Source organism: Crinia signifera, chromosome 2, assembly GCF_055691185.1.
Source record: "Crinia signifera chromosome 2, ASM5569118v1, whole genome shotgun sequence".
In the NCBI taxonomy this organism is placed as follows: domain Eukaryota; kingdom Metazoa; phylum Chordata; class Amphibia; order Anura; family Myobatrachidae; genus Crinia; species Crinia signifera.
Window position 1 is genome coordinate 19,072,177 of NC_139218.1, and position 24,235 is coordinate 19,096,411.

Sequence of the window (24,235 nt, forward strand, 5' to 3'; positions counted from 1 at the left end):
CTCCGATATCGGAATCCCGACTGTTTAAATGCCCGACAGTTGGGACCCTGACTGACAGGGGCTATTCTTTCTCGTGGGGGTCAACGATCCGTACAGCGAGCGAAGCGAACCACTGAGCCCACAGGGGGCTTCATTGTGCTCGCCCCCCTGCCGCAGTACCGGCAGTTTGGTTTCCGATATAATTGTAGATTGGGAACGGTAAAGAGTGCCCAGCACTGATTAGAGTGGGCGCAATATTTCTAAGCCCCACCCCCTTATGGCGAAAGGTAATGATTCTGGGGTCTGGCGGGATGGGGTGAGGTTAAATGACAGTTCTACTGTCCCCTCCCCGTTGAACCATAAATTGTGTTAATTTGCCAAGTGGGCGGGGCTTTGTAATATTGTGCCTTCTTTCTCTCGTCTGTCGGGGGGGTTCTGGGTACTCAGAAACCCCCCCCCACTGTGCGTCACTAATTGGAGTGCTATGCAGTTTTATCATGATGGCTGCATCCGTGTTGGCTGCAGGTGAACTCCCCACTGCACGGGCACATCACCATACCATTGTGTGGCCCCCTTATGATGGCCACTCTCAATAAACAGTGCTCCCAGCTGTTGTTTTTTTAAGCACATGACAGTTGGGAGCTGAACACACGACCATTAGAATAGTGTTTCTGACTGAGAGGAGGACGCAGTGGCGATGTCGGACGCAGTGGCGATGTCGGACGCAGTGGCGATGTTGGACGCAGTGTCGGTGCACGTGCTTCCCTTTGGTTACCGCTCTACTGTATGACACAGACCCTAGTTGCACACAGTGGGATGAAGTTTCGATGGGCATTTTACAGAAAGATTTATACTGACATAAGATCTATATTCTCTTTATATAGATTTTATTGATGAAAAGTCAATGAGTACATATAAAGAAAGCATTACAATTTTCTTGTAAATTTAAATACAAAAGAAATATTAAGAGCATACGGTTAGATACAGCATCAAAAGCTTCTAAAGTTTTTTTAGAAGTTAACAGCTTGTATTTCCTGTTATTATTTTAAAAAAATATTATATTCATATTATCTTCATTCATAGCAGATAGACAATTCATTTAATTTTTTAATAAAAATTATATTAAGACGAAAAGAATAGTAGAAGGAATGTAATGGAAAGGAGGGGGAACCAACCCGGCTCATGCTAGAGAGAAGAGGAAAATAAAGGAGACGAAAAAAAAAAAAAAAGGATTATATATAATTCATAAATAAACTATATATATTTGTATATATATAATTTTAACGAAATGGTTGAGGAATATTGAAATATGAATTCCATGGGTTCCAAATTTAGCTGAAGAACCATTTAAAATGCTAGTTATATACTCCATTGAATAAACATGCCATATTTTATTAATTATCTCATTCAAAGTTGGCAGTTCTGACGATTTCCAATGACTAGCAATACAAGTCGCAAGAACTATATGCATGAACAATTTATTTTGAGCATTATTAGCCTCTGGGATGTTCATGGAAAGGAGATAACATCCAGCTTTCAAAGGGACCAGAATTCCTAATATTGAGCTAATTCACACATTAATTTCTTTCCAAAGTGGAATTAAAACTGGACAATCCCACCATATATGAAGAAATGTGACTTCCATACATTTACATCTCCAACAAATAGAGGAAAATTCAGAATTCATTTTAAGTTTAACTGGGACATAGTACCATCTGTATAATAATTTGTACGCATTTTCGGTACTTGTTTCCTAGCACGGCCACCACGATTTATATCGTGGTGGTCGTGTCAGAAAAAAAATCGCGTCGGGTGCATACCAAAACGCACACGACGCGACCGACGCGATGTACCCGATTTCTCCATAGGCTTCAATGTTAAATTATTTTAACATTGAAACTGAGTACATTTAACATAGAAAAAAAAGATAAATGGCCCAATATGGGCCATTTCTCATTGGGTATGGCCCCGGCATGTGTGTAAAAAATAATGGCCCCCCATTGTGGCCGCCACCCCCACGATTGACGCAAACCTGAAGCATGGCGAGCGGCGGCGGTGCGCGTCCTCCGACCTTTTCATTCCCCTACTATCCACGTCGGCGTGGAGTTGAGAATATATAGTGCCCGAAGCGTGGCGAGCGGACGCGGATACCTGTCAAGCCCGCGAGGGACGCCCCTCGTGGGCTTGACAGGTATCCACGTCCCCTCACGGGGCTCGCTGCGCTCGCCATGCTTCGGGCTCGGTGGCTCGCTGCGCTCGCCACACTAATCTATTCTCAACTCCACGCCGACGTGGATAGTAGGGGAATGAAAAGGTCGGAGGATGCGCACCACCGCCCCTCGCGGGTTTGCTGCGCTCGCCACGCTTCGGGTTTGCGTCAATTGTGGGGGTGGCGGTCACAATGGGGGGCCATTATTTTTTACACACATATGCCGGGGCCATACGTGGATAGTAGGGGAATGAAAAGGTCGGAGGACGCGCACCGCCGCCGCTCGCCATTTTTTCCTATGTTAAATGCACTCATTTTCAATGTTAAAATATTTTAACATTGAAGCCTATGGACAAATCGGGGGCATCGCGTCGGACGCGCATAGGCTTCAATGTTAAAATATTTTAACATTGAAGCCTATGGGGAAATCGCGGGCATCGTGGGCATCGTGTGCCTTAAAGTTAAGGCACACGATGCCCGCGATTGTGGCCGTGCTAGGAAACAAGTACCGCATTTTTTTTTTAGTTTTACACATATAGAGCTTGAAGAAACATTTTTGTGAATTTCTGACCATTCTTCATCGTCTAAAGCAGCGTTCGCCAACCCGTCGCTCGCGAGCGACGGGTAGCTCGCCGGGTGTTTTAGAGTAGCTCAATGACCTCCTGCCGCGCAGCGAGTCCTTGCTTGGCGGCAGGAGGTCAGGAAGTGAGTTAATGCCGCGTCTCTGTACCTGGCGGCGGCGGCAGTGACCTCCTGCCGCGCAGCGGGTCCTTGCTTGGCGGCAGGAGGTCAGGAAGTAAGTTAATGCCGCATTTCTGGACCTGGCGGCGGCAGTGACCTCCTGCCGCGTAGCGCTTCCTCTCCTCACGTCCCCAACATGCCGCACTTATCGACGCCCCCACAGCCTCTGCTTAACTCTGTTAGGTAATTTTTTTTTTTTAAACTGTGTGTGCGCAACTGTTTACTGCTTAATGGGCATCATGTGTATGACATATGTTTAATGAGTCATTAAACATATGCCACACAAATAATGCCCATTTAACATATGCCCCACACCTTGATACTCATTAATTAATAATCATCAAGGTGTGTGGGGCATATGCCACACACATGATGCCACACACTTGATGCTCATTAATAATGAGCTTCACGCTGTGGGTCATTTGTATAATGGGCATCATGTGTGTGGCATATGCCCCAGATACCTTGATGATTATTAATTAATGAGCATCAAGGTGTGGGGCATATGTGTAATGGGCATCATTTGTGTGGCATATGTGTAATGAGCATCACGGTGTGGCATATGTATAATGGAGCATCATGGTGGGGCATATGATTAATGGAGCATCACGGTGGGGCATATGATTAATGGAGCATCACGGTGTGGCATATGTATAATGGAGCATCACGGTGTGGGGCATATGATTAATGGAGCATCACGGTGTGGCATATGTATAATGAGCATTACGGTGTGGCATATGTATAATGGAGCATCACGGTGTGGCATATGTATAATGGAGCATCACGGTGTGTGGCATATGTATAATGGAGCATCACGGTGGGGCATATGTATAATGGAGCATCACGGTGTGGGGCATATGTGTAATGAGCATCACGGTGTGGCATATGTATAATGGAGCATCACGGTGTGGCATATGTATAATGGAGCATCACAGTGTGGCATATGTATAATGGAGCATCACGGTGTGGGGCATATGATTAATGGAGCATCACGGTGTGGCATATGTATAATGGAGCATCACGGTGTGTGGCATATTTTATAATGGAGCATCACTGTGTGGCATATGTATAATGGAGCATCACGGTGGGGCATATGTATAATGGAGCATCACGGTGTGGGGCATATGTATAATGGAGCATCACGGTGTGGGGCATATGTATAATGGAGCATCACGGTGTGTGGCATATGTATAATGGAGCATCACGGTGTGGGGCATTTGTATAACGGAGTATCACGTTGTTGGGCATATGTATAATGGGCATTGTGTGTGTGGCATATGTATAATGGAGCATCACGGTGCGGGGCATATTTATAATGGGTATCACGGACTGCACTGTTGGGGGCATATGTGTATCACACCCCCATTTTCCATGGCCGCACCCCATGTGGCTACAGCTCTTAGAGAGCTGACCATGCCCCCATAGCGGAAAAAATGGGGGATGTAGCCTCGCAGGAGTTCCACGGTAGTAGCTGAACCCTCTAATTTTTGGCGCGTGCCTTCGGCACGCGCAGATGTCTCTTCTCCTCTATCTACAGTGTTGGGAGGTATGTTTGTGACATATTGGACATTGCAGTGTGTGCCATATTATGTCTGGGGCATTGCAGTGTGTTTTTTTTTATATTATGCAGATTTTTTAACATTTTTTACTTTAGTAGCTCTTCGGGCGGTTTATTTTGTCGCGAGTAGCTCCCGACCCAAAAAAGGTTGGAGACCACTGGTCTAAAGGCTCTCCCAGGTCTTTTTCCCATGCCAATTCATGTAAATCTCTTATATTTGAACCTTGTTTTAATAATAAAGGATACAATGTTGATATAAGGCCCTTAGTGTTTGTTCTGCAATAAACTAAATTTTCAATTGGAGTCATGTTTCTAGCAGTGATTTGTTGTTTTGTCGATAAATGAAAGTATCTTATCTGGAGATATTGAAAAAATTTGTTATGAGGAATTGAATGTAGAGCTTGAATATCCGCAAAACTTGGAAAAATAGTATTTTTAGAAATATCATAAGATCTATATTATAGATACGTTAGAACATATTTCCAGTCTCTGGGGATTATATTTCATATTCTGTAATCCTCAAATGATTTAGTTTTAGTTTGTGGGTTCTCCTATCCCATACTGACTGCTGTGAGCATCCCTAGCATACATTGATGTGGGGAACGATCTGCAGAATTGTGGAGTGCTGTATTTGCCCGTGGCTACTCTCTGTGTCCTCTGGGACACACTTTGAGCATTCATGTATGCAGTGTAACACATGTGATTCACATAATAGGAAATTCCACAGAGGTGAGAGATTTTTCTCTGCAAGGCAGGAGATTCCATCTGCATCTGTTGTCATGGGAGTTCCATTGTGAGTGTACACGGAGGAGGTGCCAGGGAGTGCAGAGGGAGAGAGGTGCCCCCGAGGGGTATGGAGGGAGAGAGGTGCCCCGAGGGGTATGGAGGGAGAGAGGTGCCCCCGAGGGGTATGGAGGGAGAGAGGTGCCCCGAGGAGTATGGAGGGAGAGAGGTGCCCCCGAGGAGTATGGAGGGAGAGAGGTGCCCCCGAGGGGTATGGAGGGAGAGAGGTGCCCCCGAGGGGTATGGAGGGAGAGAGGTGCCAGGGAGTGCAGAGGGAGAGAGGTGCCCCTAGGAGTATGGAGGGAGAAAGGTGCCCCTAGGAGTATGGAGGGAGAGAGGTGCCCCTAGGAGTATGGAGGGAGAGAGGTGCCCCGAGGGGTATGGAGGGAGAGAGGTGCCCCGAGGGGTATGGAGGGAGAGAGGTGCTCCGAGGGGTATGGAGGGAGAGAGGTGCCCCCGAGGGGTATGGAGAGAGAGAGGTGCCCCCGAGGAGTATGGAGGGAGAGAGGTGCCCCTAGGAGTATGGAGGGAAAAATGTGCCCCATAGAGAGTGGCAACAAAGAGGTGCCCCTGGAGAGTTTGTTGGAAAAGAGGTGCCCTTCGTTGAGTGTGGCTGTGGGAGTTGCCCCTGTAGAGTGTGGCCGCAGGAGGTGCCCCTGTAGAGTGTGGTGGCAGGAGTTGCAATTGTAGAGTATGGTGGCAGGAGGCACCTCCCCCTGTAGAGTGTGGCGGCAGGAGGTGCCCCAGTAGAGTGTGGCGGCAGGAGTTGCAATTGTAGAGTGTTGCGGCAGGAGATGTCCCTGTAGAGAGTGGTGGCAGGAGTTGCCCCAGTAGAGTGTGGCCGTAGGACGTGCCCCCGTAGAGTGTGGCAGCAGGAGCTGCAATTGTAGAGTGTTGCGGCAGGAGATGTCCCTGTAGAGAGTGGTGGCAGGAGTTGCCCCACTAGAGTGTGGCCGTAGGAGGTGCCCCCGTTGAGTGTTGCGGCAGGAGGCGCCTCCCCCCGTAGAGTGTGGCGGCAGGAGGTGATAAGTGGTAACCACTACAAACACTTCAGCAGCTCTATATATGCAGACCTACAGTAAGTCTCCAGCCGATCCCTACTTATTACCCCACCCTGTGAGTACATCACATGTTAATGTAAAGAGCGTTCTGGTGAATGAGCAATTGTGTGACGGTGAATCCTAATCTATAAAGTCGGTTCTGTGGGTCGGATTCTGAGTAGGAATTAAAGTAAGAAAAAACAAGTCATTTTATTACGTGGACAAACTATGTTGGACTACATGGGGAGTAAATACCCTGTACCTCCAGGGTAAATACTGGCCGCTTCTGCCTGTAGCCCACAAATGCTTGGCAGCTTTATTATTACACTACAATGTAGATGTGAGTTAGGACAAGCCCCTTGTAAATCTTGTTCTCCCTCCCTCAGTCAGGCCCTGTACTAGCTACATTTTTACTACATATTATACTGATCTGTCACTGTACCAATTACAATGTAATTACTGCACCAGGGACGGTGCTATCGTGGTGTTCCTGCTCTGAGTAATCCTCCGGTATCCTTGGAGCACCTGCCAGCATCCATTCTGCAACCAAGGAAGCCATCACTCAATTAGCGAAGCTGCGATTCTGCCAGCAGTGATGGTTTGAAAGGTGACTGTTGCTAGGCGACAGTCGGACACCAGGGTCTTCCTCCTGCATGTGTCTCCTATGGCATTAAGATAACTTGTTCTGCAGACATCTGAGTAGGAGGCGAATGGGCCTCGTCAAACCAAAGATTTTGGTTGACTCTTGTAAAGGACACAAAACTATTTTAGCTAATCTACAGATCTCATCAGAGCTGCTCCTGGCGATTCTATCGCCATCCGCCAGAAGGGAGCGTGCGCCATCCGCCAGAAGGGGGTGCACGCACGAGACACTAGCGTGCCCTGTTCTGACGGAGCCCTCCCTCACCTCCCTGCTCCCACACAGTAGTAGTGCCCCTTGCACGTAACGAAACAGTCGTAATGCACATTTAACGTTATGCCTACCATAAGACATTATTCTCACACAGTGGTACTTGTAGTAGTAGTAGTGCCCCTTACACACTATGACACACAGTAGTAGTGCCCCTCACACACTATGACACACAGTAGTAGTAGTAGTAGTGCCCCTTACACACTATGACACACAGTAGTAGTAGTAGTAGTGCCCCTTACACACTATGACACAAAGTAGTAGTAGTAGTAGTAGTTGTGCCCCTCAACCACTATGACACACAGTAGTAGTAGTAGTGCCCCTTACACACTATGACACACAGTAGTAGTAGTAGTGCCCCTTACACACTATGACACACAGTAGTAGTAGTAGTGCCCCTTACACACTATGACACACAGTAGTAGCAGTAGTGCCCTTTTAACATTATTCCAAATAGTAGTAGTGCCCCTTGCACATCACGCACTACTACTTTAACATTATGCCCGCAAAGTATTTCCCCTTGGACATTATTTCCACATAGTAATAGTGCCTCTTACACATCATGTCCACACAATCATAGTAGTATTCCTTACACATTTTGTGCCACACAGGGCTAGTGCCCCTTGCAACTGTGCAACACAGTACTAGAGCCCCTTGCATGTTACACTACAGAGCAGTAGTACACCTTCCAAATTAATGACAGAGTATCCCATATTTTATCTTTTCTGCTTACTAGCGCTACAGCATTACCATTGCTGAAAAGGGCTAGGTATAATGGAAGCACCACTGCGACACCCTTGCTGAAGCTACACCACAGAGCTTCACCATCACCAGTGATGCACCACATGAGTCCTCCAGTGTGATACCATCGGTCCACATGGGGCTCATCAGTCCTCCTCTGGTCCTGTTACACCATGGCCTCTATGCAGTCACAATCCAACATTCTGCCATCAACTGCCCTTCAAACAAGCTTTGCTATATGTGTAACGCACACTACACTCCGGGTCTGCTGCCAGACTCCTTCTCAGTGGCTGCTATTACTGATGACATCACGATATGCATTCATGTGACATATTCTGGTTGGCAACACACAGTCCTTTACCTTGTGCCCTGCACACTGGCCATCTCCCTAGAGAAAGCAGAGATGATAATGGTCATTATATCAGTTACTTAGCCTATATGGGCCACATTTGGGATTTGTTTCAATTATTATTTTACTTGTTCTCCTTTTTACTATACCTGTATCCCGGGATGTTCAACCGTAACATGGAGAATGCAAATGTGTAGTTATATAAATATCCTATTGTCTAGAAGGATCGCAGGCAGTCATGTGGAATGGATGATTTGGCAAAACAGGCAATCCTGAAATGACAATGATTTTTGCATTGTGCTCGCCCCTTCCTGACCTGTAATTACTGACGTGACGCTGTGCCCTGCAGCTTTTTTGCATCCAGTGAAGGAATTCTGGAAGCGTGCGCGGGATGGGCATGATTCGCCAGCTTGACAATAAGCAGGTCATACCCTCCACCCGAAGGATTGGAGACGCATCTTATCCTTGATAATGAACAATAAGGGCTGGGTTAGTCGCCCCATTCAACCAATCACCATTAATTATTCAAAACGGTCTCTGTGCACCCTGTCAAAGAAATTTCTGGGGCTCTCAGCCGTAAGACTCGGTTGCTATGAAACAGCCAAGAGACATTATTCTTAGGCCAGTGGCTACTAAAAAATCAGTAATTGTTCTCTGACTGTTGTGAGATCGTCACTTATGCAGTTCAAAAGCTAAGTGCATTAATGAGGCTACTGTAGGATATTCCAGAATTAGGCTGTTTGCTCTATTAGTACTGTAGAATGGTGTCATGGAAACACTTTATTCATTGTTTGCATAAATACAATCCTTTCTTTAAAAAAATAAAAAAAGATCTAGTATATATATATTTAAAAAATTGGTGGAATGAGATGGGATTTAACATTTTTTTTATAATTTATTAAAAATTACAAGAATTATGTTTTAAGTATAAAAACACAAAAATAAATGGATAGGTAGAAAATCAGTAATTATATATATATATATATATATATATATATATATATATAATGTTTTTATTACTCTGTTGATTTGTACCTATCCATATTTATTTTTGTGTTTTTATAGTTAAAACATAATTCTTGTAATTCTAATAAATTGAAAAAAATTTTTAAAATCCCATCTTCTCATTCCACCAATTTTTAGATTTATATACTAGATCTAGATACCATACAGTAAGTCGCTAATACCTTTATTATCTATCTATCTATCTATCTATCTATCTATCTATCTAACCAAAGAAGATGAGGACACTCACCGGTCTTTCTTGAATACAGGTTTTTTTAATCCATCTCACCACAACAAATAAAGTGCAACGTTTCGGTCCGCCACCAGACCTTTTTCAAGGCCCCCACTATCTCCTCCTAAAGTGCATAACCAGCAGGTCACTATGAACCTTATATCTGCCCAACATGTACTAAGACACGCCTCCTCCATTCTATCCAAAACCCGGATATATTCCAAGCAACAAACATTACAAGTGGATATACTTATTACCTGAATCCACCTCTTAGGACATACTTAGAAAATACTGGCGCCACTATACTTGCCTGCCACGCAGGCTATATATGGCTATATATGTCCATCACACCTGCACTCTTCAGTTATATACAGTAGTATATTCTCATTTTATAATGGTGACGTGTCTCTATCTTACATCATCCTGTGCCAGGAACCTGTAAGAAACTGACTTTAAGAATGGACCTCTGCTGATTGGTAGATTTGATAGGTGGGCCTAGTGTTAGTCCACTGAAGTGAATTTGTTGGAGGTCCCATTAGTACCTGATCCTCAAGCTATGGGATGCGCTTCAGCCACCTACAATGGAATGGAGGACAAAGTATCTCTATTGATGTGTTAGGATACCTCTGAATTATGTCTTTTCACTTACTAGTGTGTTATCAAATATGGAAAATGTAACCTTTATTTTCATTTATTTGCCCCACATGTATTGCGCAGTAGTGTACTGAGATTCCCATTGGTGGTTTGTCTGCAATATGGCTACCTCAGGAATGATAATAGTGTCTCTGGTGAATCTACGTCTGCATTGACTTCAGTCAGGAAATGGCGATTTCTAGTTTAATTTTATGCACAGTAAGCTGAATTAAAAATGAAATGCACTATTAATCAGGATTTATTAAAGGAGGCTTGTATATATTTGCATTAAATTTTATTATACAGTATGTACTATAAATCGAATGAGTCGCGACTGGTGCATTGTTACTAAAAGTTTTTTTTTTACTACAGCCTAAAATCTTTTGTGAAAAGTTGTAACATTTTCACAAAAGATCAATGGTTGGTCTGGCCGTCAGCTCCTAACTGCTGTGTTTAAAAAAATAGCAGTTAGGAGCTGATTTGCTGGTGCACCGTTTACCATTCATAACATGTGAATCCTAAGCCTGGGAAAGAAATAAAGTGAACAGATAAATCAGCAGCCATCTGCTACTAACTGTCATTTTAATAAAACACAGCCTGTAACAGGACAGTTAGGGGCCAAATAGCTGGTAATTTATCTCTGTCCGCATTTCCTCTCTCCCAGGCTTCGAACGTAGACCCTCTAAGGAGCTCATTGAGAGTCATACCCAAAATGGCCGCTTTGTGGAGACATATTTAGTATCTTATACTGACAGGGGTTTCCGTACAGCTAATGCGGAGTGTATGCACCTGCAAGTGGGAACTGTCTATTCTGCCATCTTTAGTATTAGCATGCCCTTACAAGAAGTGGTTTCAAGTGCTGGGACATGTAGTTCCACAGAATATGGCAGAAGTCTCTCAGAAGAGATGGTTTTGGTGACTATTCAGGCGGTATAAGTAAGGCGCGGTGTGTTTGTGTATGCCAGACGTTCTCCTGGTTTGTATCGGACCCATCATTCTGTTATATGGGTGACTTGTACAGTGTTACACTACCGCTGTGTGCTGGCTGTACGTAGAGGTATTGCTGTAGTGTGGATTTCCTCGTTAGTGTGTTGTTATCGCCATTTTACATCTGGCCGGTTACTAACGGAACCCTCTGTGTTGTGTTTTTGTTTCTTTTTAGGATCTAGATTTCTCATCACATCATCGGGAGCCTTGTATATAACAGATGTACAGAATGAAGACGGATTAAATAATTACCGATGTACCACGCGGCACAAGTATACAGGAGAAACGCGCCAGAGTAACAGCGCCAGGCTGACTGTTTTAGGTACTGAATCTGTCCCTTAGCATCGATGGTACACATTATTCTAGTACAGAGGGAGCAGAGACACAGACAGAGCAATACCTCTGTAAGAGAGGGGCGCGCTACGTATGTTCCCTCAGCATCGATGGTATACATTATTCTAGTACAGAGGGAGCAGGGACACAGACAGAGCAATACCTCTGTAAGAGAGGGGCGCGCTACGTATGTTCCCTCAGCATCGTTGGTATACATTATTCTAGTACAGAGGGAGCAGGGACACAGACAGAGCAATACATCTGTAAGAGAGGGGTGCGCTACGTATGTTCCCTCAGCATCGATGGTATACATTATTCTAGTACAGAGGGAGCAGGGACACAGACAGAGCAATACATCTGTAAGAGAGGGGTGCGCTACGTATGTTCCCTCAGCATCGATGGTATACATTATTCTAGTACAGAGGGAGCAGGGACACAGACAGAGCAATACTTCTGTAAGAGAGGGGTGTGCTACGTATGTTCCCTCAGCATCGATGGTATACATTATTCTAGTACAGAGGGAGCAGGGACACAGACAGAGCAATACCTCTGTAAGAGAGGGGTGTGCTACGTATGTTCCCTCAGCATCGATGGTATACATTATTCTAGTACAGAGGGAGCAGGGACACAGACAGAGCAATACCTCTGTAAGAGAGGGGTGCCCTACGTATGTTCCCTCAGCATCGATGGTATACATTATTCTAGTACAGAGGGAGCAGGGACACAGACAGAGCAATACATCTGTAAGAGAGGGGTGTGCTACGTATGTTTCCTCAGCATCAATGGTATACATTATTCTAGTACAGAGGGAGCAGGGACACAGACAGAGCAATACATCTGTAAGAGAGGGGTGTGCTACGTATGTTCCCTCAGCATCGATGGTATACATTATTCTAGTACAGAGGGAGCAGGGACACAGACAGAGCAATACATCTGTAAGAGAGGGGTGCGCTACGTGCATTTCCCTATTACACTTCTGATGCAGTTGCACAAAACATCCCTTCTTGGTGCGCCAGGTCCTGGGCGGATTAGTTCCTGCAGAGCATCATTGTGGGTCTGATTCATATCTGCTTGCAAGGCAGAGCAATTATTATGGGATGACCATACCATCCGTCCGAACACAGCTGGCTTCTCGCAGGGTGATAGACACCCTGTGGGTGTGTGGGAGAGGTGGCCCTCCAGCTGTTGTGAAACTACAAGTCAGTGCTGGTGCGTGTAGGGGTGTCCGTGCCGCCGGGGGAGCCTGCGGCGCTGTTATTGTGTATAAGTTTGTAGCGCCCGGCGGGGTCCCTACAGTTAATAGAAAATAACTAGCGCTTCCCCCGCCGCTGCGCGCATAGCGCTAGTTATTTTCTATTCACTGTAGGGACCCCGCCGGGCGCGACAAGCTTATACACAATAACAGCGCCGCAGGCTCCCCAGGCGGCACGGACACCCCTGCACGCACCAGCACTCAGCAGGGACGCCGGGGACGGAAGTTTTTTTTACACAGGTACCACAGTGCTGGGGGTGAGGGGCGAACTGCCGCCCTCCAGGTGCCGGCGCCCTAGGCAAATGCTTAGAGCTGCCTAGTGGTGGCGCCGGCCCTGCCGGCAGCACTTGCTGGTTGTTGCATCATAGTATGTATCGTGTGCGGCCCAGCCCGGCGGGCAGTTGCAGAGGTATTGCATGCGAGGCTGCGCGGCATTCCTCAGATAAGTGTAAGGCGGCATTAAGGCATAATTCCTGCAGAAGATTCTCGCACAACTTGGCGCGGCGGGAGGGGCTGTTCGACCTGACTGCAGCAACGATGTGTGAGGACACATCTGTAATTGTGGTATTTCGTTAATTGCAATGTTTGCATACTGTACGTACATTGGAATTAAATATTTCGTGAAATGTTTTCTTGAAGGAGCAATAAATTATTTATTTGCTTTGTGTTACTGTATTTTGTTAGTTTTGATTGTGTTTGTCTGGTTTGTTTTTTGTTTGTTTGTTTGTTTTTTGTTTGTTTTTTGTTTTTTGTCTGTTTGGTTTGTTATTTTGCTTGCTTGTTTGAGCCGTGGCTGCGGACACTGTGATTGGACGTACTTTATTAGTGGAAGTTATGGATTTGTGGCAGGGCAGAGGAACTCCTAGGAGACCAATAGAGAACTCAGCCCTCATTGTTTCTGCCTGTCATCCATACTGTATTCATAGTAGGATTTAGGAGATGCCTCAGAATATAATTATTCATATTTATTTATAGTGAATGCGGCTTAATTTCCTCCGTGTGTCTTTGGAAGTAACTGCGCAGGTGGTTAACCGGAGTCTCTGAAGCGGCAGTCACCTGAAATAACCTCACCATATTAATCCGTGCTGCATCCAACCCTTCCTGCCTGCTAGGAACAGCCCCAGTACAGATCTGAGTACATCCATCCGTACATACTGTATTGTAACATGCTGATAACCACCTGCAGCGGCAATTGCAGAAGTCACTGTTACAGTTGTGTCCTCATTCATCTTTGCTGCAGTCTCGCCAACAGCACCTCTCAGTATGCCAGGTCGTGTGAGAACCTTGTAGCGATGGGCACCTTTTGCGTCTTTTTTAAGGAAAATGTAGTACTTGTGTATTTGCAGGGCGCCCGATTTACATACGTACGGCACAGTAGGAAAATCGCATCACATCGCATGCAATTTTTCATTGTATAAACACCCATGCGATGAGATGTGATGGTACTTCATTTTAAAAGCACCCATGCGATTTTATTGCATGCTATTTTTGCACACCCCCACTATCCATGTCACCCCGAAGCGTGGTGAGCGCAGCGAGGCCCGCGAGGGGACGCGGTTACGCGTCCTCCCGACCTTTTCATACCCCCACTATCCACGTCGGCGTGGAGTTGATTTTATAAAGTCACCGAGCCCGAAGCGTGGCGAGCGGACGCGGAATACAAGTAAAGTAATCTGCATCCCCTCGCAGGGCTCGCTGCGCTCACCACACTTTATAAAATCAACTCCACGCTGACGTGGATATTGGGGGTGTGCTAAATCCCATTGCATTGCATAGACGTGTATACTGGGGGTTTAGTGCTAAATCGCATCGCACGTAAAATGCGATTTTGCATGCAATGCGATCCGCGGCCAGCATGCAGTGAATAAATTAACTAGTGAGATCGCATTGCATCGCACGAAAATGTGGGATGCGATGCAATTTCACTACGCAGAAAAGCCACTAAGCAAATAGCTTAGTGGGCACCCTGCAAGACACAAGAACCGAAAATGTATATTAGGCGCAAATCAGAGTGACTAGGATGCACCATAAAAATGTGCTGAGTGATGTCACAAATGACACGTATATATCTGTGTGCAACTGAGTCTCTGCATCTGTACACAAAGTGCTACAATGTAGCAGATGCTTTCCCCCCAATACAATTCCTGATCTGCTTCCTATACAGACTCAGTCGCACACAATATATGAGTGTCATACATCACATTACTTGGCACAGTCTTTTCATGCATCCTAGTCACATTGGGTTCCAACTAAGATGCATTTTTGTCAAAGAAAGATGCCCGATGTTAGAGTTTCTGGGACCTTGTGGCCTACTCATGTCCGGCGTCCCGCGGTGCATGGTGTATTGAGGCCGGATGTATGAGGACCAGCGGAGGCTCCAGAGGCGGCACTGCAACAGAGTTCAAAATTCAAATAGGGGAGCCACACCCACTGCCACCAACTGCCATTTCAAACTGAGGCAGTTTATTGGTTCTCACTGATTTGAATTTTGAACTGTGCTGTCAGCTGACACATTGGTAGATTTTCAGAATAAACATATAAAGAATGTAATGATTGCAGCTAGAACAATACATTTATATATAAATCCCATGTTGCAGCAATGGCTGATTGGACTTTGGATGGTACAATGAAGGTCACATCACATTGTTTTATATATGTTTCCAGATCAGGTTAATTCCGCCCCAACCATTATTGCTAAGTTCGAGCACATCACAGTCATGGCGGGCCAAGGAGCGGAGCTTCCGTGTAAGGCATCCGGGTACCCATACCAAATTCCCGCTGGCTGAAGGACAACGTCCAGCTTGAAATAGACAATAGATTCCAGAAAACAGTGGTGGGTTTGCTGATCGAGAACACCAGGCCGTCAGATTCCGGGACTTACATCTGTGAGGTCTGGAACGCTTATGGCAATGCGGAAGTGATCGGGTCGCTGTATGTAAAACGTAAGTAACAGAATATATATGACGGCGCATTATATACACAGCTGCTTCTTCTGTCCTCCAGCACAGAAGGGAGATCTGAGGAGACCAGAACATAGGCAGTTGTAGTATGACTTGTTACATGTTCCTATAGTGAGGGACCTTGGTTGATGCAACTGACGTGTTTATGGGGTTGTTGGTGCGGGATACCGGCAGTTACTATTCCGGCGGTCAGAATACCAACTGCCTAAAATCCAGACAATGGCACTGAATTAAACTAACGCTATCCTTCCCCCTAAACCTTTGCCCCTGCAGCCGTACCCTCTCCCCTAACCCTCCCCCCAACAACCTAGCCCTAAACCTCCTTCCTGCAGCCTAACCCTCCCCCACCAATAACACTCTCATACCCTATCCCTCACCCCCCTGCAGCCTAACCCCACCCCCCATCCTAATCCTAACCCCCCCCCCCTGTATCCTAACCCTCCTGCCCACAGCCTAACCCTCCCCCACCAATAACACTTTCATACCCTATCCCTCACCCCCCTGCAGCCTAACCCCACCCCCCATCCCAATCCTAACCCCCCCCCTGTATCCTAACCCTCCTGCCCACAGCCTAACCCTCCCCCACCAATAACACTCTCTTACCCTATCCCTCACCCCCCAGCAGCCTAACCCCACCCCCCATCCTAATCCTAACCCCCCCCCCCTGTATCCTAACCCTCCTGCCCACAGCCTAACCCTCCCCCACCAATAACACTCTCTTACCCTGTCCCTCACCCCCCCAGCAGCCTAACCCCACCCCCCCCCATCCTAACCCCCCTGCATCCTAACTCTCCCCCCACCAATAACGCTCTCATTCCCTATCCCTCACCCCTGCAGCCAGGGGTGAGGGATAGGGACTCTCTTACCCTATCCCTCACCCCCCCAGCAGCCTAACCCCACCCCCCATCCTAATCCTAACCCCCCCCTGTATCCTAACCCTCCTGCCCACAACCTAACCCTCCACCACCAATAACACTCTCATAGCCTATCCCTAACCCCCACCTGCAGCCTGACCCCCCCCCCCCCAATCCTAACCGGCAGCCTAATTTTAACCCTCCCACTCGCAGCCTAATCCTGACCCTTCCCACGCAGTCTATATCTAATTAATCCCTCCCCCACAACCTACCCTGAGCTTCCCCACCAATACCCCCACCCCCCCACAGCCTAATCCTAACCCTTCTATGACCCCTCAGTGGCCTAACCCTAACCACCACCACCACCTCCCCACTGCAGCCTAACCCTCCCCCTCCTATAACACTCTCATAGCCTAACCCTAACCCTCACACACCCCCCCACCCTGCAGACTAACCCTAAACTTCTCCCACGCAGCCTAATCCCTCCCCCCACAACCTAACTCTAAGCCTCCCCACCAATAACCCCCCCATCCCTTCCATGATCCACCAGCGGCCTAACCCTAGCCACCACCACCTCCCCCCTGCAGCCTCACCCTCCTCCACCTATAACAGTCTCATAACCTAACCCTCACCCCCATCATGCAGCCTAACCCTAAACCTCCCCACGCGGCCTGATCCTAACTCTCTCCGCACAGCCTAATCCCTCCCCCATAGCCTAAGCCTTCCATGAACCGCCAGCGGCCCTAACCCTAGCCACCAATATTAACCCCCTACAGTCTAATCCTAATCCCTCCCCCACATCCTAACCCTTCCATCCGTGTAATCCCATTTGTACACTTCATATGGGAACCGCTGCCATTGTGACCAATAAGTGACGTCCTTTTTCATTCTATTCTTACAGAACCCCTGAAGGTGACGATCAGCCCACGGAAAGTGAAGACCAGCGTTGGCAGCCAAGTCTCATTGTCCTGTAGTGTGACGGGAACAGATGACCCCGACATTACGTGGTACAGGAACGGGGAGATCGTCAATGCTGGCAACAATGTTAGAATCACAGGTGTCAACCGGGAAACCCTCATTATGGACGGAATGGCAAAAAGTGACAACGGGGCTTACCAGTGCTTTGTACGCAAGGACCGCATGTCCGCCCAGGACTATGTGCAAGTGGTGCTGGAAGGTGAGCAGTTGTCAGGCGGACTTTTTATTTCAGTTGCCGTTTTACTCACTAAACCTGTAGATTACAATGTCAATCAAAAGCACAATCTGGTGTTGGACTTGGACTTGGCAGCACTGGTGTTGGACTTGGCAGCACTCGTGTTGGACATGGCAGCACTCGTGTTGGACATGGCAGCACTCGTGTTGGACATGGCAGCACTCGTGTTGAACTTGGCATTTCTAACCTGCTTGCTACTTCATGTAATCATTCATTAGACTACAGGTTCTCAAATTCGGTCTTCAGGACCCCACACGGTTCATGTTTTCCAGGTCACCTGTGGGTTTTAAAAATTTGACAGTTAGTGATACACGGCGCAGCTGCCTGGTGACCGAGAAATGTGACCTGTGAGGACCGAGTTTGAGAACCACTGCATTACACCTTAACCGTCAGTATTAGCAGTTTCCTTATAAGGCACATCGCGAAGTTACCTTCTCTTGATGTTCTATATAACCATGGCATAGCCTTCCTCATCCCATAGCCTTCCTCATCCCTTCCTCATCCCAGTGCCACCACGCCCAAACTCTCCTCTACCATCAGCAGCACCAGAATTTTCCGCTGACTTGTAAGATCAGCTTCACTCTTCACCACTCAGTCTGTCCCATAGTCCAGTTATCTCTGGTCTTGAGAAATTGCTTCAATATGCCGTCTTACCATTCTCATCCTTGTCCTTTCTGGTTTCACCATAACCTGTCTGTCCTTGCTTCAGTCCATCCTCATTGTTTTGGCACCCCTCTTTCATCACCCCACACCTGCTGCACTGGTCTTACCTTGGCTTTCCATATTCTATAGAACCAATATAATTTTATGAGCTACACTGCCCCAACATACAGTATATCTCAATCGTTAGTCTGCAATTGCATGTTGGTCGATTTTAAGGGCCCTGATGAGATCTTTTTTTCTTTCAATTAAGAGTATGAATGAAATGTAACTAATTGTAAGACCACACATGCGGGTAACAGGTCATTACAGGCTATCAGACCGGATTCGGTATGAAATCCCGACAGTCAAAATCCCGAATGGGTCAAAATCCCCACAAGGACAAAATCCCAACATTTAAAATCCCCACATGGACGAAATCCCGACAAGGTCAAAATACCGACATATAGAATGTACAGGTGAAAAAGTCAACATGACTTTCGGTCGACAGGTTGCGAGGTTGACATGGGTTTTTTCACTATTTTTTGACCCGAATGTCGACACAGTCAAGATGGACACAGTTGGAAGTGAACCGCAGCCCCTCGCATCGCTTGCTTCGCTCGCGATGCTTCGGGCACGGTCCCTCGCTGCGCTCGGCACACTATTTTATTCTCCCGCCAGTCTCTAGTGGATAGTAGGGCATAAAATACCACCTGTCGGGACATGTCGGGTCAAAAAACAGTGAAAAAACCCATGTCGACCTTGCGTCCTGAAGACCGAAAGTCATGTTGACTTTTTCACCTGTACCTTCTATATGTCGGTATTTTGACCTTGTCGGGATTTTGACCCATTCGGGATTTTGGCCGTCGGGATTTTGACTGCATCCCATCAGACCAGGCAGTACTGGATTGTGGGCGTCATACATACTGTGACCACTAGGTGACACTAAGATGCATTGTGGCATTGATAATACAATAATGCACACTTACTGTACCTGTAGAACCACAACATGCTGACAGCTTTAACCTGTAAATATTTAGCATTTAGATATTTATGCATGGAATCGTGCATGCTGCATTAATTGGGTATTCACTTGTGTTTTATAAATCAACCTATAGAGTTAAAGCCCCATACACACTAGACAAAATATAATGTACTTCACAATATGCCAATAATGATATCGTTACCAATATATCGTTCATGTTGTCCACAATGATTAACCTTGCACGCTCCCACGGGTCGTTATTGTTATAGTCAACATTGACTACATGTACAGAAATCAGATATCCTCATGTTCAAGTGTATCACTAAACGACATAGTTTAATGTGTTTGCACTATATTGTTTGCCCAGGAGTTCCTTCGATATTGTTCACGATGTCATTCATAGAGGATATAGCCTAGTTTGTTAGTTTTTCACATTTTAAAAATGTAAAAAGGCTACTAAGAAAAAGAGGAGAGAATCTGTGTAGGGATACAGGTGAGTGTTACTTGTTTCCCACCCCCAGTGTGACATCATTTGCAGAAAGCAAGAGAGACCTCTCCTGGTAACAAGACCTGAAACAATCATTTATATTTATTCATGGATATCTAAATACACACCGATGCTGTCATTGTGTTTTTCCGGGAATTCCCTATAGCTCGCAGCAATTAAAGATAATAATAAGCCGTGTAAGGAACATGCCAGCTGATGCTGTTTTTCTGCAAGTAATTGCCACTCAGCTGCGTCCTTCTCAGGTTCTCATCTCCGCGTGTCCAGGACAGAGCTCCGTCTAGGAACACCAGGGCCGTCTGAGCCAACTATGAAATGATTGTGTGCAATATATAACATTAATGATCACAAACCGTTTACTCATGTCCGCCGCAGTAAGGGCAGAAGTTTCCGCTATGAAGGTTTCGGTGGTAATATATATTTGATCTTGAGGGATCATTATTTTCCCGGTATGCTTATAATAAGGCAGATGTCTGATGTAGCGCCAGATGACTATAGATCATTTATTTTGGCGTGTTGATGTCCCCTGCTGCCCTGTTGGTTCATTAAAAGACAATTGCAATTAAAATATCCTGTATAACTTTGGCCTGCACCCTCTTTGATCCTTTTGCCGCCCCATAGGTTCAAGTTAGATTGAAGGTTGTCCTCGGGGGGGGGGGGGGGGGGGGGGGGGGGGGGGTTAGAGGATTAAATAAAAGGGGGATAAACAAGTTTGTTTTGTGAGATTACTGTTGCTGCAGACTTTGTTATTCTGCAGAATTCCCTTCACTATAAAGAGCTCCGACCCTCTCCAGCTGGTGGGCACCACAGGGTAGGGCACGCTTAAACTTCTAGACAGATGGTTCTTGCCGGTGCCAATACTTTACCCCTGCACTGATTCTAATATCCATTACATTTCTTTGGTATGCGGTCACAAGATTGCTGCTTTATAGTTCAACTGTCAGAAGATGGGAGATAATGTTCTAGTAGGAATTTCACAGTGGGAAACTTCATGGGGAAGATTTACTAAGATGGAATGGTTACGAATGCAGTCACACGTACCCATTTGATCTGTAATACGTTGGGGTCGCTCCAGGCTCATGGGCCGTTTCCTGGTTCCCAAAGTATGGGGGACAAAATGACTAGGGGTCCCCAGTATTTTGAAAACCAGCACCGGGCGCTAATGCCTCAGCCGGGGGGGAATTTATATGAGTTACCCCGGCCCAAGCGTTAACCCCTGACTGGTCAGCGTGAGGGAGTGTGGACCCACCCAATAAAGTGCCCCCCCCCCCTCCAGGGCACCGCCTGCCTGGGCTGAAGCCCGGGGCTGTCCGCGGTGCCACTTGCGGTGGGCATCCGACTGATATTACTGTGAAAAAATTAATTGCATGAGATACTATTGGGTTAAATTGTGGAAATACACGTCCCAGCAAGCGTCCCCCGCATGCAGGGCATTAAAGGGCCCGCTGATACTTGTAGTTCTACACATTAACCAATAGTCAAATAACACAGTAACCCCGTAGAAAAATAAAACTTTAATTCACACTACATTCACCCATACATACTTACCTATAGGTTACACTGTAGGCCAGTCCTCTTCTCCATGTAGAATTCACATGGGTACCTGTGAAAGCAAATTATACTCACCAGGTCCTCCGGGTAGACCGAGTCCTCTTCGTTTCATGTAGGGGTTAAAATAAAAACACGCTGTCCCGATACCATAACGAACTGGAAAAGCCCCAAGTGTGTATACTCCCCCATGGACCCAGCCCGGGCTGACCAGTCGGGGGTCAATGCTTTGGCCAGGGGAACTTATATAAAAAGTTTCCCCCGGCTGTGGCATTAGCCTGCTGGCATTATGTTTGGGCCTGGTGCTGGTTTTAAAAGTACGGGGGACCCTTATTCCTTTTTGTCCACCTATTTCGGGAACCAAGGCCGGCCCATGAGCGTGGTGCTGGTTATAGAAATACCGAGGTGCCCCACTTTTTTGTCCCCCTGTATTTCTGCAACCAGGACCAGCTCACTGAGCCTGGGGCTCGTTATAGCTCGGCGGGGGGGGGGGGGGGGGGAGAGACGGCCCCACGCTTTAAAAAAATATAGATATATTTTTGTTTTATTCTAATTGCTTACACAGGGCAGCATTGCATGGATCTGACTGATTTGTGCCATGCTGCCGCTTCAGATGTATTTGTCGGTCATACTACGATATCAGAAAATAGGAATACAGCAGCTTCGTAAATTAACTGTATTCTCCATTCAAATTTTTTGGCCTGTATATGGCCGATCCCATTCGTTCCGGTCCATACGGGGATCCTCAGTATATGACCGACATTAGTAAATGTCTATATACTATACTGTATATACGTTATTTGCATGCTTTAAGTCATTTACTCTTCATATGGTGTTGTATACATGATATTTATGTTTGTGCCTAAGTTGAGGTCACTTAAATGAACTCTCAGAGTACAGGTTATATGCAGATAGTGATGAGATGTTCTGGAGGATTGACCTTCGCTAGTATTTTATATTATTTAACAAAAATCTGTATTTGGAAGTCATATTGACAGATACAGTAGGTGGAAGTCCACATATCAAAGAGTGTTTGGTGCCGTCCACACCTGGTCTCTGTTTTCTGCTCATTATGACAGCGAGGGATCATTACCTTCCTGGGCCCAGTTACCTGGTAACCGTCTCCGGTGACTCAGGACTTATTGATCATCTATCATCTCAACCGCGGTCTTTAGGACCCCCCAACAGTGCCCTTTTTCCAGATCTCCTCACAGACTCACAGGTGACATAATTAGCTCCACCTGTGATCTTTTAAAATTTGTCAGTGAGTAATGAGTGCACCTGTGCACCTGCCGGGTGACCTAGAAGACGGGCACTGGTGGGGAACCGGGATTGGGAACCACTGATCTACAGCATAATGGTGTGTGATGGACGTCCTGTGAGATTCTCTCTGACATACTCGGGGGTCTCAGGGAGAAGACTCAGTGCCCCCTTATATCAGAACACAACATGACTGTCTGTTCCAGGCTGCCTGGTACAAGCTATCCGAGGCAGAACTACCATTGGTGCAGCAGGTGCATGGCACTGGGGCCCCAGAGGACTAAGGGGCCCACGGCTGTGTGGAATATTATGAACTTATGTTGAGTGGATGAGGGCGGCCCAAATTATATTTTTGCACCTGGGCCAACCAATCACAATTTCCGCCACTGCCTACACCTTGGGCTGCAGTTGTGAGACTGGTGCGTATAGCAACCAGAACTGTAATTTTCCAACCCCATCCTGTAACATGGCAGTTAGGAGCCGATAGTTCTCTCCAGGGCTTCGTGCTCAGACCCCATGACTGTTACGCGCACTTGGTTTAAGGTCCGGTTCACCAAACCATAGAATTTGCATCTTTGTGAGACTTGTTCTTTGTGTTCTTGCAGATGGAACGCCAAAAATAAACTCCGCCTTTAGCGAGAAAGTGGTGAGCCTCGGAGAACCGGTTTCCCTAATGTGTAATGTGAAAGGTACCCCCCTACCAACTATAACCTGGACGCTGGACGACGAGCCCATTACCAAGAATGGAAACCACCGGATCAGCCAGATCATCACCTCGGACGGCAACGTCGTCAGTTACCTGAACATCACCAACACCCTGGTAGAGGACGGGGGAGTCTACCGGTGCACTGCCAATAATTCGGCCGGAGTCGTCCTGTACCAGGCTCGAATAAACGTAAGAGGTGCTTGTCAAATCAGCTCCTCAAAAACACACACATACACACACAATGTATGGTAATGGCAAGTGGTGTTCATTCTAGCACCTTGCACCTTTCAAAACCCGTGCAGTCCATCTTTCCCGGTCTCGGGTTTCGCTGTCTGCTTTTGGTGATTCTAGCACAGTCTGGTCTGTAATAAGGTACAGACCAGACTGTGCTAGAAACACCACAGTGGACAGCGACGCCCCAGGTAGGAAAGAGGAACTGCGTGGGTTTTGAAAAGTGCAGGGTGCTAGAATGAACACTAGGCAAGGGTTCTGCATAGCTTAGGTGCAGTTCTCGGGTGCGTCCATGTTGGCGCGGCTTTGTGATGCGGTAGGCGTCTCGTGGTAATGTGTGGCGACTCGTGGTAAAGTACCACAAACTAATATCCTATGGGAATGGGTCAATGAAGGTCGAGATGGCTTGGTTCGACAAATGAAATAGGTCGACATGGACCGGGTTGGAAGATCAACACAAGCATTAGGTTGACAATGGGAGGTCGATGGTCAAAAAGGTCGACATGAGTTTTGACCTTTTTTTTTTCGAATTTCGACGTAGTCGTCATGGACACCGTCAAAGTGCTCTGCGTCTCCTCGCAT

The 24,235-nt window shown here is 46.7% G+C and overlaps 1 protein-coding gene across 1 annotated transcript in view; it reads left to right on the forward strand.

Annotated features, from left to right (window-relative positions):
- The window catches only part of DSCAM (DS cell adhesion molecule), a 309,245-nt gene that overhangs the window by 121,539 nt on the left and 163,471 nt on the right, over window positions 1-24,235 (forward strand). The window contains 5 exon segments of the mRNA XM_083171669.1: window positions 11,343-11,489; window positions 15,417-15,515; window positions 15,518-15,694; window positions 17,468-17,743; window positions 23,322-23,618. Coding sequence (XP_083027795.1) covers window positions 11,343-11,489; window positions 15,417-15,515; window positions 15,518-15,694; window positions 17,468-17,743; window positions 23,322-23,618 — 996 coding nt within the window.